The sequence below is a fragment of the Callorhinchus milii genome, unplaced genomic scaffold (genome assembly GCF_018977255.1).
Source record: "Callorhinchus milii isolate IMCB2004 unplaced genomic scaffold, IMCB_Cmil_1.0 Scaffold3, whole genome shotgun sequence".
Classification (NCBI taxonomy): domain Eukaryota; kingdom Metazoa; phylum Chordata; class Chondrichthyes; order Chimaeriformes; family Callorhinchidae; genus Callorhinchus; species Callorhinchus milii.
This window is the reverse complement of record NW_024704744.1, coordinates 93119830-93138090: the sequence shown is the minus strand read 5'-3', so window position 1 is coordinate 93138090 and position 18261 is coordinate 93119830. Positions and strand designations below refer to the sequence as shown.

The 18261-nt window shown below is 40.6% G+C and overlaps 2 protein-coding genes across 7 annotated transcripts in view; one reads left to right on the top strand and one right to left on the bottom strand.

Annotated features, from left to right (window-relative positions):
* babam2 (BRISC and BRCA1 A complex member 2) overlaps nt 1–2212 on the bottom strand; it is a 66983-nt gene extending 64771 nt beyond the window's left edge. For 2 of the 6 annotated variants that reach the window (XM_042333550.1, XM_007910059.2), the window contains exon 1: nt 1319–1438. The gene's annotated coding sequence lies outside the window, so the exon portion shown is untranslated. Of the gene's footprint in view, nt 1–1163; nt 1255–1318; nt 1439–2134 lie in introns of those variants that run through there. The other 4 variants (XM_042333553.1, XM_042333549.1, XM_042333551.1 and 1 more) reach the window with 4 other exon arrangements.
* The window catches only part of rbks (ribokinase), a 41567-nt gene continuing 25513 nt past the window's right edge, over nt 2208–18261 (top strand). Inside the window, exons 1-5 of the mRNA XM_007910061.2 lie at nt 2208–2333; nt 8533–8665; nt 9629–9692; nt 9923–9985; nt 11785–11949. Coding sequence (XP_007908252.2) covers nt 2269–2333; nt 8533–8665; nt 9629–9692; nt 9923–9985; nt 11785–11949 — 490 coding nt within the window. The 5' untranslated portion in view covers nt 2208–2268. The remainder of the gene's footprint in view (nt 2334–8532; nt 8666–9628; nt 9693–9922; nt 9986–11784; nt 11950–18261) is intronic.

The window sequence follows — 18261 nt, the reverse complement described above, 5'->3', positions numbered from 1 at the left end:
TTTAACACAAAAATCAAGAGCCGCTACCACCTGCCGCATTTTATCCTTATATTTACCAAGGGAGAGAACGCGCCCAGTCAAATCAGAGCACTGACCTTGAAATACAGGTACTTAATTTGTGAGGAACGACTGAAAAACTCATCCCTCCGCACGACCAACGTGTACACACGCGGAAAAAAAACCCCTACTTTCACTCCACACCTTTTCAAGGTTTCTCGTTTTCAAAACATTTTATGTAGAAAAAAAATTCCTGGCCACGTCACATTCTTGCGCGCGCGACCTTTTGTTTGTTTTATAATAATAATAATAATAATAATAATAATAATCCTTGCATTTGATTACATTTCACGTCAGGAGGACGTCCCAAAGCGCTTCACAGAACACACTGTAAAGTGAATTGACTGTATATTTGTGGGCGAACGCGGCAGCCAATGGCGCACAGCAATGTCCCACAAACAGTCGTAGATTGAAAATGACCAATTTAATTATTGTTTTTGGTTTTGGAGGGATTATTATTAGGCTCTGTGTGGAGTAAGGAAACTTGCCCAAGGTTTCGCCCTCTGCCTGGAATTGAACTCAGGTCTCTCACTTGCAAAGCGAGCGCTCTAACCACTGAGCTACAGGACTCCACACATATATATATAAAAAAGAGCGAAAACTGTCTTCCCGCAAAAAGAGCAGGCCAATTTATTCGAACGCCGCCAACCGCCAAATAATAACAACAATAATAATTTGGTCACCTCAACCCGCGGCTGTTATTGCCGGGCGCGCAGTCTGGCCGCCGCGTTTCGCCCGCAAAAATCATACAGTCGGTTCGCTTTTACGGTGCATCCCGCGAGGCGCCTTGAGACGGCTCGAAGACGTGAAAGGGCGCCGTGTCAAACGCAGGGACCATCCTATCATTATAACCCAACCGGGAGGGAAGAAACAATTAATTCGTGTGTTTATACCCCCCTCCCCACCCCCTCACTCCCCCTCCCCCATGTCCCTTTTTTAAAAAAAAACTGTATAAAAATAAATGCGTTTTTTTTAAAAAAAAGAGCTACTTTAGCCGAACTATTCAAATAAGTACCAGAAACGGGCCGCAAAAGCCTGGGCCTCGGGTATAGGCGTGGAGAGAGAGATGGTGATGTCGGGGAGGGAGGGAGAGAGGGAGAAGGTACCTGTGTGATGAGGTCCCATTAACACACACACACACACTGACTGACTGACTGACTGACTGACCCGCTCGCGCCCGTTCGTCCGTCCGCCCGCGCGCGCGCCGCCCAACTGCCGCCCGACTGACCGTTTATTTTTAAATCTAACGGCTCAAACTCACCAGAAGTTTCTGTGCTGTCGGCCTGAGCCCGGGCCTGGGCCTGAGGGAAGGGGAACCGGCGCCCACAGTCGCTACCTCTCCTCTCTCTCTGTCTGTCCGTCCGTCTGTCTCCCTCCCGCCCTGTTTTAATATTTCTTTTTCTTCAGTATTATTATTTTTACACACACACACACACACACACACAAGGCGTCTCAAGACACCCCTTTTCCCACCACCACCGCCACCGCCAGTTAGCACCGACACGATTTCGTCGGCAAGTCTTTTATTTTTGTAAGAAAAGCTTCAACCCCCCCCTCAGCCCTCACCCCCCCCCCCAGCCCTCACCCCCCCCCCCTCAGCCCTCACCCCCCCCCCCAGCCCTCACCCCCCCCCCCCCCCCCCCCCCTCAGCCCTCACCCCCCCCCCCTCAGCCCTCACCCCCCCCCCCCCAGCCCTCACCCCCCCCCCCTCAGCCCTCACCCCCCCCCCCTCAGCCCTCACCCCCCCCCCCCTCAGCCCTCACCCCCCCCCCCCCCTCAGCCCTCACCCCCCCCCCCCTCAGCCCTCACCCCCCCCCCCCTCAGCCCTCACCCCCCCCCTCAGCCCTCACCCCCCCCCCCCTCAGCCCTCACCCCCCCCCCCTCAGCCCTCACCCCCCCTCAGCCCTCACCCCCTCGCAAACACACAAGAGGGATGAAATGAAGAGGATCTCGTTGATTTGATCTCGTTTTTTAAGTCGGACCGTTGATTTTTTTTTGGGTGGTGGGTGGGGGTGTGTGTGTGTGTGTGTGTTTGTGGGGAGAGGCCTTGTGCTGAGGGGGGGGTCCAAGTACTGACCTCTGCACCGAACCGCCTCGGGCTTTCCCAGGACTCTCAAGTCAACCAGAACTTCTCCTCGGTTTTATTTCTGTTTATTTTATCTATTGGCTTCTTTCCACCCTCCTTTGAGGGTCGGGTGTACGGTGTCGGCTATGACCTGCCTCACGCCAAGTTTTGATGTGGTGGTTGTAGGTTCCTGTATGACTGACCTGGTCAGGTCGGTGCAACTCTTCTGTTTCCTCTCGAGTCGGTCTCCGCCCTTACGGTACCGCGTCTCCTGCGGCGAAGCGCTCTCGAGACGTCTCGGCAGCGTGCTCAGGCGCGAGCCGTATCGAGCGCAAGGGCGGTTTGCCTACTCGACGGGACGGTCTGTCGCGCGAAGCGCTCCCGAGACGTCTCGGCAGCGTGCTCAGGCGCGAGCCGTATCGAGCCGCAAGGGCGGTTTGCCTACTCGACGGGACGGTCTGTCGCGCGAAGCGCTCTCGAGACGTCTCCGGAACTCGCATCCCGCGGTCCCTTCGCCTCGCTTCCTCCGAGGCCGGTCTCGAGACCCTCCTCTTCGATCGTGCCTTCGGTCGCCCTTCCCACCTCTCTGCTTTCGCTCGCCCCCCCCCCCCCCCCCCCCCCCCCCCCCCCCCCGCTCGGGTCCCGACCCCTGACTGTCCAGCGCCTTGGGACGTCCTCCTGACGTGAAAGGCGCTCTATAAATGTAATTTTGTTGTTGTTGTATATCAAGCACAAGGGTTGTTACTCTTAGTATTGTTTCACAGAACTGAAATTTGGTTTGCTGGGTGTAGTTTTTAAAATCTGTGTTGATTTTCACCTCCAATTTTTGTTGTCCTTCTGCTTCTCCTCAAGTTGTTTCGTGAAACACTCTTCATTTTTGTCTATTTTCTCTTTTCTGCTTAGGACACAGAATCTGTGATCAATCTTCGATAACAGTTAGGAGCAGACGTGTGTCCACTCTGTAGTTCAGGGGTTCTGAGGTTAATTTGTTAATTTGTGTGTCAACCTGGCTCAGTAGCCTCTGGCCTCTGAGTCAGGAGGTTTTGGGTTCAAAGCTCCAATTTGGGCCTTAATAATAATAATAATAATAATCCTTGCATTTGATATAGCGCTTTTCACGTTGGGAGGACGTCCCAAAGCGCTTCACAGAACACACTGTAAAGTTGAATTGACTGTATAGTTGTGGGCGAACGCGGCAGCTAATTGCGCACAGCAATGTCCCACAAGCAGTCGTAGATTGAAAATGACCAATTTAATTGTTTTTTGTTTTTTTGGAGGGATTATTATTGGTGTGTGGAGTAAGGAAACTTGCCCAACGTCTTGCCCTGCCTGGAATTGAACTCAGGTCTCTCACTTGCAAAGCGAGTGCTCTAATCACTGAGCTACAGGACTTGAACTTGAGCCTTGAACTCACATAGTCTAAGCTGACACTCCAGCCGTTGCTGGAAAGTGTGATGCACTGTTGGAGGCACTGACCTTCGGTTCAGATTTTAAACTGAGGCCCAGTCTGCCTGTTCAAGTGGACATTATGAATTCCATGGCACTATTCAAAAAGTGAAGGGATTTTCTACCAGTGTTGCGGCTAACAATCCCCCCCAAAAAAATTGTCATTCAAAATTGGTCATTCCTGACTGTTTTGGGGACAATGCTGCGCACACATGAGTTGCCGTGTTTGCGCACAAAACACGCAATCACTGAACTTTACAGTAAATTCTGTGAAACACTTTGGGACATCCTCTTAACATGAAAGGCACTATACCAAATGTCAGGATTATTATTATGAAGCTGGAAATGTACATATATCCAGAAGTGGCAGATAACCAGGTTCAACATGGCTACATTATTTAATAATAACAACAATAGCAAATATTAAACATCTCAAGCATCTATCCTTCAAGTAAAACAATCTCAATATTTACAAACCATATTGTAAATATTTTATAATATCTCAAATCAACAATGAGGGTGAGTAGCTAATTAGATTGAATTTGGAGAATGTAAACCAGAAAAACCCATACTTCTTCTGGTGCCTATTTACTTTGAGTTTGTTTTTACCAAAGGTCAAATGAAAGTTTGTTTTTATTTGTTTAGGAAACTTTAGGTCATTGTAGGCATCTTTCAAGCTTCTCTTTTAGTTAGTTACATTGGTGTGGGCATTATAGCTGGCTGGTAGCCCACCATTTTCTAGTGCAGATGTTTGTAACTTTCTTGAGATGCTAGGTATTACAGCTAAGAATAGGATAAATTGGACTTTCACATTCACTCTTGCTAGAAGTCATATTGCATCTCTTCCTGCAATATAAACATAGAATTAAAACTGTTTCACTATATTCAGATGATATATCATTCAGCAAATTTTGTTTATTGTTTCAGTTCTTTATTTGTTTAATGTTTTGATTTTTAAAATCCAGTATTATTCTCTTGTTTAACCTTCATTGCATTTCAGATACAGTAATCCTAACATTTTCATATTATGGTTATTGGTCCAAGCACACATTCAAGGTTTCTAAATCAGCAGATTCTTATATAAGCCAGGAAAGCATCCACCTAATAACATTCTACAAACTGAACATTAAAAGAGTTAAACATTTTTTGCTGCTTTTGATCTTTTAAAATGGTTACTTTCAAAGTTACCAAAGTTAACTTGGTAACTAGCGATATTCTTTTCACTTCAAAACAAATTCTGGGTAACAGCCAGCATTGTCCCGATCTCTCTGTTTGTGCTCCCTATTTTTTCTGTGTTCAGATCTCCTACTGTTTTGTTTTTATTAAAACTTCAGAGCAATTTTCCCACTCAGTCAGCAACTGATTGAGATGCTGACATAATGGACCAAAAGTATTGTGTAAGCATTCTACCAGAAGTGTATTGTGAGGCATGATCATGTGCTTGTGACACAATGTCAGTGGAGAAAAATAACTGCAGATAAACTTGGCAGTCCTTTAAGTTGCTAGATTTGCTAACTCTTTTCTAAATTCACAATTGTCACGATAACCTAATAATGATGCACTGTTCTATTACAGAGTACCCCGTATTCATTTATTACATTATCTCACATTGAATTGGCCACAATGAATGTCTAAAGTTCATCGGCTAACTGGTTTACACATGTGAAGATGTCTCATTAATTGTGGTATGGCATTGATATAAATACCATATAAGCTACAACATGCTGCTTATTTGATGTTTAAAAATAAAATGTTTCCCACAAAAATACAATGAAAAAGCAATTGTACAGCATCTTTTCACTATAGCAGCCTAGACTTCAGGTTTAGAAGCATTGGAGCCCAAGTTGCTGCAGACTGTTTTAATAAAAAATTACAAATCAGCTGGTAGCAAATTTGATATAGTGGAAAGTTTAGGTATTTCTTGTTTGTGTGGTTTGACTGAGTTAGCATTGGCCCACTTGATCATAACTTTACAATTCTGCATATCCTCTCATTTAAACCGTTTAAAAATGGCATTGTACAATGTTTATTTTTATTTTTTCAGGGCTTTTAACTCCATACCGTTTATACCTGAATGTGAATAGTTAGAAGATGGTGTTCTTTCAAATGTTTTCCAGACCTCGCAGAGCCATTGCTGTCTTTTTTCCGGCTCTACTTTATATTGACTATTTTACTTTAATTGTATGTAGTTGCAACTAGTGCAGCTTTTTTTTTAAATGATGCTTTTCTGTCTTTCTGATCATGTTGTCTATTTTGGAAACCATGCAAAAAAAAATGACTTTTGTGGAAAATTGAATTCTACTTTTGAGTAATTGTTACCATATGTTTAAAGATTTATATTGAAATACCTTTCCAAAAACACTGAAGGGGTTTTAGAAGATTACTTAAGATGGTATTGTTAAAGAACCCAGCTTTATGCCATTGAATTGGTCAACTGTGCATCTTCCAAAAGAGGATTTTAGCCCTGTGATTATTTGCCTATTCAAACTGTTAGAGTCTGACGAGCAACGCAGTACTTTGTAAAGTTCAAATCCTGCAGCCAGACCTGCTTATTTTGTCTTTCAACTTTGCTTGATTGATTTGTATTTCCATGTTTTGGGTTGATCATTAAAGAATCATGATCCATACAGGAAAAGTGATTCATTAATGAATTATGACATACCTCCTGGTTTTATTCTAAGAGGATAAACTAACACAATGAGTACCTAATTTGTATTTTCTTACAATTTCCTTTCCATTTTCAGTAAGACACAGGAATTTATCGAAAGCAAGGAAGCTGTTCAGGGCATTTCCTTTAAATTTGTGATTTGCTTCCTCTTCCTCTTAACAATGGACTAAATGTTTGTAGTAAAACTTAAGTCATATCTGCACATAAAACCAGAGTAAATAGCACAGTTTCTGGTAAGAGCACAAAGTGACGCAGAATGCAGTCGTATATCATGAAGTCCTGTAGCTCAGTGGTTAGAGCACTCGCCTTGCAAGCGAGACACCTGGGTTCAGTTCCAGACAGGGCGAAACCTTGGGCAAGTTTCCTTACTCCACACGCCTAATAATAAGCCCTCAAAAAAAAATTGGTCATTTTCAATCCACGACTGTTTGTGGGACATTGCTGTGCGCAATTGGCTGCCGCATTTCGCCCACAAATATACAGTCAATTCACTTTACAGTCTATTCTGTGAAGTGCTTTGAGATGGCGAGAAGATGTGAAAAGCGCTATATCAAATGCAAGAATTATTATTATTTGAAGAATACAAGTTTGAAATGATGTATTTACAAAACATCTTCCTGTCTTTTGCAGAATGCACGACTGTCTTGTGTCAATTGGATTTTAAAGGTTTTTCAGAGACATAGACCCATAGTTTATTTTGCTTTAAAGTTGTTATTTTAGCATTCCTTTGGGGGGAAACCATTTGATTCAACTGATTCACATGGATTGCTCTTTAAAAGATACAGACACGGTGGTCAGAATGGCCTTCTTCTGAGTTGTAAATTCCTGTGGTTCTATGCAGCACAGAAACCACCCTTTTTTGTGCAGCTAATTTCGATTTGGTGAATTTTGTGCTTTTAAAGGTTAGAATGTTAGTGAAGAATGCTGGAAAATAGAATATCCCATTTTGTAGCCTTAGTGTCATTATCCCGGGTTAAGTTGATGAGTGAAATTCCCTGTGCTCTGTCCCTATAACCTCCATCTTCAGAAGAAGCACCCCATTTTGCAATACAGTATTTTTAATTTCCTAAATCTGATGCCCCCTTGGAAACAGTTTGCCAATTTAAGAATGGTTCTGTGCTATTAGGAACTGGGGATAAGACAATCTGGTTCAATTTCACAAATAGCTCATATTTAGTTTTCTATGATTGTGGACATCACCAGATTCGTTCTATTTTGTATGACAAGTTCTGCAAAAGAACACATCAATATTCTAAGATGATCAAGTGAAAACTCCAAAACATTTTTCGGACATTTCAGTCAGCCCTATTGTTCATTTACCCTTTGTTTTATATTAGTATTGTAGTGGTATCAGGAAACTTAAGTCACAGTGTGATGAAACATATTGCATAATTTTTACACCAGTTCTTTAAATATTTGCACCCTCATTGTTATAGGGAATATGACCTTGATTTCAGATTCCACAGTAAAATTAAACTCACATTTGAAGTACTGATATAACAAATTCCTGCATCTGGGCTGATGTGAAAAATGCCATCAAATTCTAATTTAACTTCCATAAATAGGTGGGAGATTGGATGATTTTTCTGATGAGCATACAGAGTTCGGTTACTGAAGAAACTATTTTTTAGCCATCGCGACATGAAGATGATTTTATTTATTTATTTGAAAATCTCTTGCAACAAATCAGGGAATTCGGAGACTTGGGAAGTAGTTTCCTTGAAAGACATGAAGTCAGCATAAGCTAATTTTCATGTCTAAAAGACATGAAAAGCACTATATCAAATGCAAGGCTTATTATTATTATTTATTAAGCAGGTAGCCAGTAAAAATATTTTATGTTAAGTCGACTTTCCTGTATCTGGAGTTGTGTGCAATGACTATCTGGATGAAAGGACATTGTTTCTCTGTTTCTTGTTCTGTACCACTATTTCTGAGTGCTATTTACATTAATATTTCTGATTAGTCCGTGGACTCTTCTAAATGATCCTGTAAGTTCAGTAATGCTGAACCAGTTGGGTGATAATTGAAAATCTTTGAAGTTCCAAATCCACAAAATGTCTATGGCATATTCTATTCAAATAGCTTGCTAATTTCATCTAATCCTCTCATCATTTGTTTCTTTGTATCTGATCAAAAACTGGATCACTTGAAGGCCTATTGGTCCAAAAAGATATGGAATGGAAGGGAGATGAATGGAAGATCTAAATGGGACAAAAAAATAATTTGCTGACGAGAATGATTAGCAAATATAGACTGTTCCATCTCATGCAGCTTTTATTAACTTTCTGAAAAGTTATACAGAGCGTTTACCTAAACCTGGAGAAACTGTACGTGGCAAGAAATTTTTAACTGGGTTTGGAGGAAAAGGAGCTAACCAGTGTATCCAGGCAGCACGCCTTGGAGCCAAAACAGCAATGGTTTGCAAGGTAAGGTTTTTTAAAAAAAATCACAATAATAATAAAAAACTCTTTGTCATTGAAACCGAGGACTTGGAGAAGGAAACTGTATTTTTATGTCCACAAATAATTGGTGTCTAGAATAATAGTGGCAATATTTTTATATGTAAGCATATATAGAACTGAAAAAGACTTAGTCCACCTAAAGGTTATGCACTGAGAGACCTAAGTGAAAGTCAAAAATGCCAAGTTGCAAAAGAGTAGGAAAATAATATAAGATGGCTTATGAAGATGTGGTTATATAATGCCTAATTTGGGATTCAAGAGTGTAGTCAGACTGGTACAGAAACTTGCATGATCCTGCTGATAACATTGACTTCCCCAACAGAGCTGTTCCCAATTATGACTACCAGTTTTGACTGCCCAGACAATTTCTGCCCAACTAGTTCAATTTGTATTTGTTTAATTGTTAATAATCTTCTTCAAAAGGTTCACTTACCTTCCTCTTCAAGCACATCTACAGCCACTTTCCCAAAGCTCCACCACTGTTAACAGCTCCGAGACTAATCCGCGTGAAGGGGGCTATATAAGTGCAAGTTGTTGTTGTTCACACTCAAAATATTTTTAAAAATTGCAAGTATATTACATACACTGGATAGATTTCACTGACTAGTTACCACATCACAAAATTGTAACACATTCAGGAGAAATGGCCTGTTACTTTGTGATGTCTGTCTGGTATCTATGTTGTTCAGAATCACTGAAATCTCCAACGTTGTTTCCGTGACCAATCTTGGGCCAAGTATGGAGGAATGCGAGAGAAATGAAAGTAACAACACAACACTGTCTTTATTGTAAAATGTTTCATTTTAATAGCATTGCTTATAGTGGCATATAATAAATTCAGATTGAGCTTTTTTAAGACAGAATTCACAAGGTAGCCATTTCAAGAAGCTGTCACCCATTGTTTCCCATTGCTCTTTCACTCTACAGCTTGGGAATGATTCATTTGGAAATGATTACGTTGAAAACTTTAAAACAAATGGTGTTTCTACAGGTACTTCTTTAAAACATTTTTTCCTTTACGAGGAAAGTGTGAATCTGGTATTATGACTGGTCTTTTGAATATTTCACAATGAACTCTGTTTTATACTGTGCAATCAGTAGAAAGTGGGTGTCTCCAATAATTGTGTCAAAACCTTTTCGGAAAGATCAATGCTACATTCAATAACAGAATAATATGTCATGTTGCACAAACTAAAAAAGTAAATTAATTTCTTTCGGCAGATTATTTGAGCCAGACAGAGGAAGCCCGAACTGGAGTTGCCCCTATCATGGTGAATGATGAAGGTAAGTTAGAATCAACATTTTCATGCTTTATCTTACGACAACTTCTTCATGGAGGAATGAATGCTGTTGTTTTATCAATCATGCAGATATGAGCTTAGCTCAGTTGGTTGCACTCTCCTGTTAAAGATTCCAGAGCACTGTTAGAAAAGAGACGGGAGTTTCTTTCAGTGCTTGGCCAATAATCCTCCAGATAGAAATTGGTCATTCACTTCATGGCTCTTTGTGGGACATTGATTGCCTTGCACAAAATTGGCTCCCGTCTTCCCCTGCAAAATATAGTCACAAAACTTTATACAGTAGTGAATCCTGTGAAGTCTATCAGCTTGTCTAGAAGACATTAGGGCCTGGATGAGTGTAAACTTCCTGCAGCTGAATACGGACACGATGGAAACCATACTACTTGGCTCCCGTCAACGTCTTCACTCCTGCAGATCTAAACTCCTGAACCTCCCTGGGCTTTCCCTCAGACTCACAGAACCAGTGCACAATCTAGGCATCTGGTTCAATCCCCAGCTGTCCTTCCTCCCCCACGTCCGATCCCTGACCAGAACGGCATTCTTCCACATCCGCCACTATTGCCCACCTCCAACTGTTCTTTACCCCAAATGCAGCCGAAACCCTCGTGCATACGTTTGTCACCTCCCGCTTGGATTACTCCAATGTACTCCTCGCCAGTGTCCCCAGCTCCACCATTCACAAGACCGAGCTCATTCAGAACTCTGCCGCCGCCATACTGACCTGGACTAAACTCCGTACCCACACCTCACCAATTCTGGCCAGGCTCCACTGGCTCCCCATCACCGAAGGGATTGTCTTCGAGATCCTCACACTTGTGTTCAAATCCATTCATCCCTCGCACCCTCCACCCACCATTGGAGGTCGGGCTTTCAGCAACTAGTGCTCAATCTGGGCGTCAAAACTCTGGAACACTTTCTCTCAATCCCTCCGTCTTGACCCCCCTCTCCCCTTTTTCAAGTCCCGCCTGAAAACCTTCCTCTTCGACCATGCTTACGGCTGCCTCCCCCCCAGCTCGGAGTCAGGCTCCGCCACTGTTAAGCGCTCTGAGACACTACCTTGCGTGGAGTGCGCTAATTAAGTACAAGTTGTTGTTGTTGAAGCATTGTGAGATGTCATCCCCCACATACAAGGAGCTATATTAATGCAAGGAATATTACTATTGTTAAAAAAACAAAGCGCAATATAAATGCACCTTAACTTACTTGATTGGGAGTTGGGTCACTATAAAATGGCCTCCTGAATCCAGAAGGATGAGCAAGAACCAGATGCCCAATTAAAAATATCCTTGAAAAAATCACACAATTAAAAAAAATTGCAGAGTTATTTGATTTAATGTTTGAGTGGTAAATGTTTGCAGCTGTATAGAGGCTAGTTCCTGAGCTAGTCAATGCAAATAAATTGGTAGCTTTTAAAAGTGGGTTAATCAATATTTGGAACGTAAGAATGTCAAGAGATATGGAGAAAGAACAGAGTGAACATATGGATTAAAATATTTTTAAAAATGTGATAATTGAATAAAATCATGGGTCAGTCGTGAGAGGCCAAATGCCTTGCATTTTTAAGTTCATAAACTTTGGAGGAATGACTGTCTTTGACAATTATGGGCTTGACAGAATACTGGTGATGTCATTACCACTCATTATTTAAATGCAAAGTTTTGAATTTGTTTGGGAAAGTGATACTGATAGACTGATACCGTAAACTGAGCAACTTTTTTTTCTACATTTAGCAAACCTTATTAAGCCTCTTATAAATCATCTTGGTGTTTTTTTCTGTTACAGGACAGAATGCAATTGTAATCGTGGCTGGTGCAAATTTACTACTGAATTCAAATGATTTGCGAAAAGCTTCCAAAGCAATCATTCACTCTAAGGTGGTTTTGGGTCAGCTAGAAATTAGACCTGACATTACATTGGAAGCCCTCAGAATGGCACACAAGAATGGAGGTACACACTATGTCATACTGTGTTTATAAAGTTAGCAATGTTAAAATATCACCATGTGACATAGCAATAGTCAGTAAACTTACAATTCTTTTGTTTTCTCATAATACTTTTGATAATAAAGCACTATCATCTAGGTTCAATCTCTGGATATCCTTGAAAGGAGGTAGTAAAGTATGAGAGTAAACATATGGCAATGAGCACATACCCTCTGCTAAAATAAAGTAGGAATATTCTAGCTCTTTCAATATCATTTCTGCTAAACATGATAGCAGGCCTGAATGTGTCTCAGGGATCAAGCGGAAGAGTCCTGTGATGGTAAGAAAGTTATCCCATGTCTTGAAGAACTTACCAGGACACAAAACCAAGGATTTTACTTGCTCTAGCTGCATTTGACACTTGACATGTTCAACTTGGAAAGTTTTAAAGCTGAAAATGCCAGATTTGGCAATTAACTGTAATGTCAACAACAACAACAACTTGCATTTATATCGCGCCCTTCACGCGGGGAGCATCCCGGAGGACTTATGTCACATATAAACTGAAAAATGAACTGATATAGGATTTGACATATTTAGTCAGATAGCTAGATTTTTAGTTTGCCAATTTGCACAGATTTGAAAAGTTCCTGTCATATTAGTCAAGTTGTCATATTAGATTGTAGTGTTAAGGTAGTGAAATGGTAAACTCTACTTACTTCAATCCTGGTTGTCATGACGTTGCCATTAACTCTGATGTTGATTCAGTTGAGAAGTCAGTCATTGGAACAGTGACCTCATCACCGTATTTGATCATTGATTTCAGTTTCTTTATTTCTGGGGCCAAGCTTTACATTGCTCAACAAAGAGATTGCGTAAGCCTGTGATGGGCGTGTGTGCATGGTTAATGTTTTGCCATAATTGCTCAAGTACAGTTTTCACATCTGCCTCTTTTGAATGCCCCAATGCTGGTCTTTCACAAACTGTAAAATGTATATGTGGCAATTGTTTGTGTGAGATATATGATGGGAAAAAAATAACTTTTTTAAAACATTATCTCACTTGTAAACCATATTGAGGTAATAACTGGAATAGAGAAGATGGATGCATCCACTTGCAACAGAAATCTGTTTTGTACTGTGTCTGATTTTAAAGGAGTTTTACATTTTAAAAAATAAGTTTTTGTGTTATTCAAAAGCTGGTACCATTTATTAAAAAAAACTAACCGATGTTCAACACTGGGTATTGGAGCTCCCTTCATGCAGCTAGTTGTACAATTACTTAAAACTATTTTAAGCACCTGGCTAATGAAATTTTAGAGAGGGAAATATTAATCCTTTAAGGCTTGCTGTTCTGCTGGGAGTAATAATAAGTTGCTCAAGAATTAGTTTTTTGATGAAGGATCTTTCTTTAAAAATAAATGTAGTGTTCTGTTTCTGTTGATTTATTCTTCTATCTTTTTGAACTGGCAACTTTAATTTTTCTCACTGTGCCAGCTGTACCCAATCCAGTTTTTTAGATGTGCTGATACATGCGCCATAATTTGCATATCAAGTTGCAAATTTTCTTTTGTAATGGCTGATGTTGAGCAAGCCGATGCTATCTGCAAAACAAATGTTCTTGGACACGTTTGTTTGCTGTATACTGGAATCTGATGTAACACATAAGATCACTGAAGGAAGTGGTGGAATATTGATTTAATAATTTTTTAATCTATTGATAGAATATAACCAACCAATTCAGGCTTGCGCCTATCCTCACCGCCATCAGAGGCTAAGCTTTCCTAATTGTTAGCAATTCCTCCCTCAATCTTTTCATCTTGCCCCCTCTTTATCTCTCTTCCAGTCTCGCCTTAAAAGCTACTTCTTTGACTGTGTCCATGGTTTCTCTCTTCTCTCCCCAGTTTTAAATTCTAACCCTAGAAATTGGATCTAATTCTTCACATCCTCCCTGAATCCCAGAATGGTAATGTATTTATTCAGTCCATGCAAATAGCAGAGATTGCTAACTGCACTTTCTTAGAAATGCCTTCTCTATCAATTAATCTGAATTTAGAGTATGAATTCTCAGGCCTAGTAATTCCTAATCCATGAAAGGTGGGGGCATTGGTGCAAGTACACAACAGGATATCTGGTCCACTGCACAGTACATAAATAGAATAGACCTAACAACTTCTGTACAATGTGCACTTTCTACAAAAATTGGATGTGAATCAATCAAGCTTTTGCAATTCTTCTTTGTGGACAACAAGAAAACAGAACCTCTTGGAAAAGGAAAGAAAACCACAAGGGATTGGCAGATATAATGCTGATTCATGGCAATGTTCAAATTAAGGTACAGAGATAATTTGAAGATCGTGAAACTTCATGTATTTATGTTTCAGAAAATGTACATAGCGCTTAACTTGAATTGGGCATTGCTGTAGGCATTTTTTTAAATACAAAAAAGTAGCCCATCTCTTTTTTGGGGATCATGAGCTCAAGATTAGGGAATTTCTACTCCCTGTGATCTTGCATCGTACTTCATGGCAAATATACTAAAATCTACTTTAAAGACTACTTGTATAGAGCAAAACAACCTAACCATTTATCTATAACTAACTTCACCCATTGCAGCTTTGCATCCAATCTAAGGATCCAATATGGAATGTAGATTGACACACAGACAGACATTTCGTCTTTTATCTATACTCAGCTGGGAAGACTCCTGTGGGAGGACTCCTTTAATACATTTTCTCTCACAGTCTCTCTCAGTCTCTCTGTCTGTCTCTTTCTGTCTATCTCAGTCTCTCACTATCACAGTCTCTATCTCTCTCTCAGTCTCTCTCTTTCTCACATGGGAGGACTCTAGCTCCCATGACAACCAGAAAAAAGTGCCATACATTTGTTGCAAAATATAGATATATATCTTTCTTAATGGTGTGTGCTTTCCTCTGTCGCTATGTAGTTGCAGAATACGATGCATAACTCATATTTTGGGGCTTAATTAAAGCATTTTTTAATATAGCTCATCAACAATACGGTATCCCCACCAAAGAGAATATGCCCATGACACTGTCAGATGTAAGACCTTTCCGATGAGGTATGAATCATGTCTCTGTCAATCGGTTATTGCGTGATTGTAAGACACCGACACACAGACAGCCAGACACTTCGTCTTTATTAGACAATAAATCGGCAATATTAAAACCATAGTTTATATAACCTGTACACTCACTTTCAGAGCTGTGGTTTAGTCCCAGGAGTATCCATCCCACCCTATTTGAATTGACATGTCCTAGATCTCACAAATTCATGAACAGTCCTCTTTCTCTTTCTCTTTCTCCCCACCCCGTTCACTCTGATATATGTTTACAGCAGATGTTATGAGTTACCAGGGTGGTTTTTAGCCTGGGATATCGGGCTCATTTAAGAAATAGCTTGATGCTGTAATGGAAAGATGGTAATGTTGGTATTCTAGAAAGATGCAATGTAATGGGTATTCAAACCTCTCCTGTGAACTTATGAAGCTACAAAGAGAATGTCCCCTCAAATTAAGACATAATATATGATACTGCCTCTGAGTGATGTAATACAGTTTTTTTGGCAAGAGCAGTGTGCTGGATCATCTTATGTTCCTGAAATTGAGCAATCATTTTTGCACGAGTACTGTCTTGCTGAACTGAGGATAGGCTAAATAAGTAAAGAATGAGTCCAAAGGTCAAGCCTGAACCTATTAACCTATTTAACAAGAAAGCACAGCTCAATTTGCTGTTTGGTCAAGCATGAAGGTTTTATACTTTTTTCAATGCAATGCATTTTTAAGCTTTTTATGGAAAGCAAATGTTTAATCCGGCTTTCTTCCCAGCTGTCTGGCAACATTACATAGTAAAGGTTATGTTGTGATATAAAGAGCAACTCAATCAACAAGTCCTGATATACTCACAAACCACAAGAGCCATCGTGACACACTTTAAATAGTTACCAGAATACTGATTGTTTTGCTGCTTATAACCACTATCAGTGAAATGGCTATTTTAAGCAATTTTTTAATATAAGTGTTTTGGGGGTTTATGAGTAATCACGGTCTTGTAAAATCTGCTGTTGTTGCCATGGTGGTCTTATGAAAATTATAGGTTTGAACATAGTGGGTTGGGAGGAAGTATGCGCAGAGATATAATACAATGCATCAGCTGGATCAAATTGCATAACGATTGATCAGGGCTCCAGATGAGAATTTGAGTTTGGTCATGATTGATGTCCTCATCTGTCACATTTTGGTGATTCATCCTTCATCTGATCCATGTTTAGGTAGTTCCTGTGTAATTGCACACACAATCTGAGGTGCTGTACCTGTAATCTGAACTGTTATTGTTTTCACATATGATTCCTTTGTTTGGATAACATAATGGTTACTTCAACAACACATAAAAGTTCTCAATCTCAGCTATGCCACAGAGTGGAGATGTTGAGCAAGAGGCTAGGCCCTTCCCCACCGGAAGGGAAAGGTTCCCATGAGGTTGCTGGGAGCAGATTCTTGTCCGCACATGTAGCCAAGGATAGTACGTGGTATGGGGAGATTAAGAAAAAAAAACGTTTTAGAAAAGGAGAATCTGCTCTTCAGTTAATTCAGATCCCTCCCAAACTGAGGGCCTGTAAAAGAAAAAGATTTTCTTACTCTGTAAAAAGTATAAACTGCTGATTGCGGAACTTAGTTGTTTTTCTTTAAAAAGCACTTTGAATCCAAACCATATTGCTCCCACGGAGGGCAGGCACATCCATGCCAGAATCAAACCTTGTACTAACATGCCACTCAAACAAACACTACGTGATTCAAACATGTAGTGTCTCTGAAGACTATGGTTCTATTTGCAGTATATCCCTTTGAAAAGAATAATAAATAAGCCCTGAAATATTTTTTTAAAAAAACTGATGGAAATCTGACAAACAGAAATGCTGGGAATTAATTCTATCAAGTATATCAGAATCTAAAAGAGACAAATGAGTAGGTGTGCCACTTTCTGATTTTATTTGGTTAAAAAGAATGGTTTTTGTCTCCCAGGTTTCTGCAAATCAAGGAAAATAATTAAAAAAAAGTATTTTATTCTATTTTGAACTAGTAAAATGGCCCATTTCCATACTCTCCCATGGGACCTCATCTGTAGATATGTCCACTTTCCCATATATGCAGTTGATATCCAGCTCTCTCACTTTGACTATAAATTTAATTCCATTAGTGTCACACATGTTGCCATGGACAGTGACCAATTGCCTGTCAGACATCAAGTCCTGGACAAATTGTAACTTTCTACAGAGGCTCTCAGCTCCTTCTCACTTCAGGTGTTGTATGCAGAGACTTGTGTGAACGCTGACTGCACCTCATTGAGCTGGTGTGTCTTGTTTGACTCCCAGCTGTGTTACAAACCCTACACTGAGGCTCTCACCTGCTTGGCTTTCCCTTTCTTCGACAACTTCACCTGCTTCTGCCACTATTTCTCCTCTTGGGCTGCTGAGAACTTCCACTCGTTATCATGTCCTGGCTGGATTGCTTCAACGTCCTGCTCCCCCTGACTCCCCAGCTCCTCCCTACACAAGATGAAAACCACAGAGCCCATATTCTCTCCTACACCAGACTCGACAAGCCCATCACCGCATTCTCACTCAGCTCCACTGCCTGCACATCCCTAGCAAATTAAATTCAACTTCTCAAATGACTCTGCAACCTCTTTGGTGACTTTATGACCAAATAAAGTTGTGTTCCGCCACTGTCAAGTGCCCTGGAACACTACCCTGTGTGAGGGGCGCTATGTAAATGCAAGTTGTTGTTGCTGTTTATCTGCTGAGCAAACATCAGCCTACTTCATATCCTTTCCTCCCCAATCACTGGGTGCTTTAGCTCTCAAGAACACTATCCCATCGTCCCTGTTTCTTGTGCCCTCACAACCCATCTTCAAAATCTACATTCAAACCTACTTTTAAACTGAGTTTCTGCCCACCTTAGCTCTTACTCTTTCTTCCCCCCCTCCCCCCCACCTTGATATTCCAGTCAACTGTATGATGTTGAGATAAGCAACCTGAAAGGGGCTATTTAAATGTAATTTGCAAATGTTATAGAGCCAATATTATATCTTGAAATCCACACAGGTTTAAAATGATGTATAGCAGTGCTATTTCCTAATAATGCATTGTAGCATTGAGGGCGCAAATATAATACTTGAAATCCAACTAATCAACTGATTAAATGGCCGAATTATCTGTTTGATTTAGGGGAAGACTGAATTAAGTCGTTACTTATAGAGCATCAGGGCTGTGGTGTTGGACATAACATCCACCTCCAAGGGAAAAATTTCTTTCACAGC